Source organism: Opisthorchis viverrini, assembly GCF_000715545.1.
Source record: "Opisthorchis viverrini unplaced genomic scaffold scaffold5259, whole genome shotgun sequence".
Lineage (NCBI taxonomy): Eukaryota > Metazoa > Platyhelminthes > Trematoda > Opisthorchiida > Opisthorchiidae > Opisthorchis > Opisthorchis viverrini.
The window spans coordinates 1-1,301 of NW_008752959.1; the positions used below are offsets into that span (position 1 = coordinate 1).

General features: G+C 45.4%; 1 protein-coding gene across 1 annotated transcript; it reads right to left on the minus strand.

Annotated features, from left to right (window-relative positions):
* Positions 1 to 708: 708 nt before the first annotated feature.
* Positions 709 to 1,116, minus strand: T265_12153 (hypothetical protein; the record flags this gene model as incomplete). Its single annotated transcript, XM_009179195.1, has 1 exon — positions 709 to 1,116. One exon carries the CDS (start codon positions 1,114 to 1,116, stop codon positions 709 to 711), a length of 408 nt encoding a protein of 135 aa, XP_009177459.1.
* Positions 1,117 to 1,301: the final 185 nt, after the last annotated feature.

Here is a 1,301-nt window from a genome sequence, read left to right on the forward strand (position 1 = left end):
GCTGAGAATTTAGTGAGAGATAGCAAATGGTACAATTTGAGTAACGGTATGTTACAACGAAAGTACTAATGCACAGTCGTCAGAAATATATTTCGACGTATATCAATTGTGTACCGTTGATGTCGTCAACTCCTCTTGTTAAGTACAGAAATCATATCCCGTCCTTTTACTTATCCTTTCCATGTGCTGTTTTCAGGCAAGTATTCCCGAATAGAATGGAAGCCAGTGTGTGTTAGATCGCTTGGAAACCCGGGACAGGTGCTGCGTTCTAGTTGGAAACCTTCAGCAACGGCACCCGCCGAATCCTCAAATGGATATCGGCCACCACCCTGAGGCTAGTGGCAAAAAAATCAACCTGTCCTCTGCAATCTGCTAATCAACCGTGGGCGCTGCTCTCACACAGACCAGATACAGCGTAACGCACGCCATTTTCACGGAATTCACATGACGCGAACACGCACTTCCCAATAATATCATTAACTACTGGTAATTTGAGTCTCGGAGTCCCTATCCAGGGAGGCGGCAGTTGCTCACCCGACTTAGTTTGCTGGTCACTCGTTTCGTAACTCATTGCCAGGTCATACACTGCGCATCTCTTGGTCGCTTCCATTCAGCTCATTTGCACTCGGATCAGCTTGCATTAGAGTCTTACCACTAAAGATATAAACACTAGTTGCGATGTATCAACTTGGAAATGGGGGGCGTATTTCACGGCTCAGATTCTCGCACTGGATGTCTCGATGTTCCGAGAGGCATATAAACTCCACCGGAGTGAATTCGCTTCATTTGTTGTTGAAGGTCTTCCTCATTACCAAACGATTGTTCGGTCAGCTTACAGCAGATGTCAGCAGTTCTGTCGAGCTTTTCTTGGTGTCTCTTATTCACTGACAGGTATGGCGATGGTTGGCCGCATGGTAAGGCACTGAGAGGTCCTTCCTGATATGCTTGTCTGGTCTGGTCGTCCGTTCGGTCAGCTTTGGAATAGTCATCCCCGGCTCTGTTTTCTGACTGTTTATTTAGTATATCCGCTGGTTGATTATAGGAGATGGATGAAAAGATATTAGTTGCAATATTTTTACTCAGCAGGCATGCATCGAATTTGATAGCATCAGACATGAAAGCGAGGAATCGACATTGCGAATTGTATGAATAGGCCTAAACATTTTCATCGGGCATTTGTGAACTCGCCCTATACTGGAAATTTGGCAAGCACTTCCTAGCTATTTCGTCCTCATTGGGAATTATACGCAGTGCGCACCTCAAGAATCTCCGAAGAAAATCGAAGTCGGAATCACTCCAAT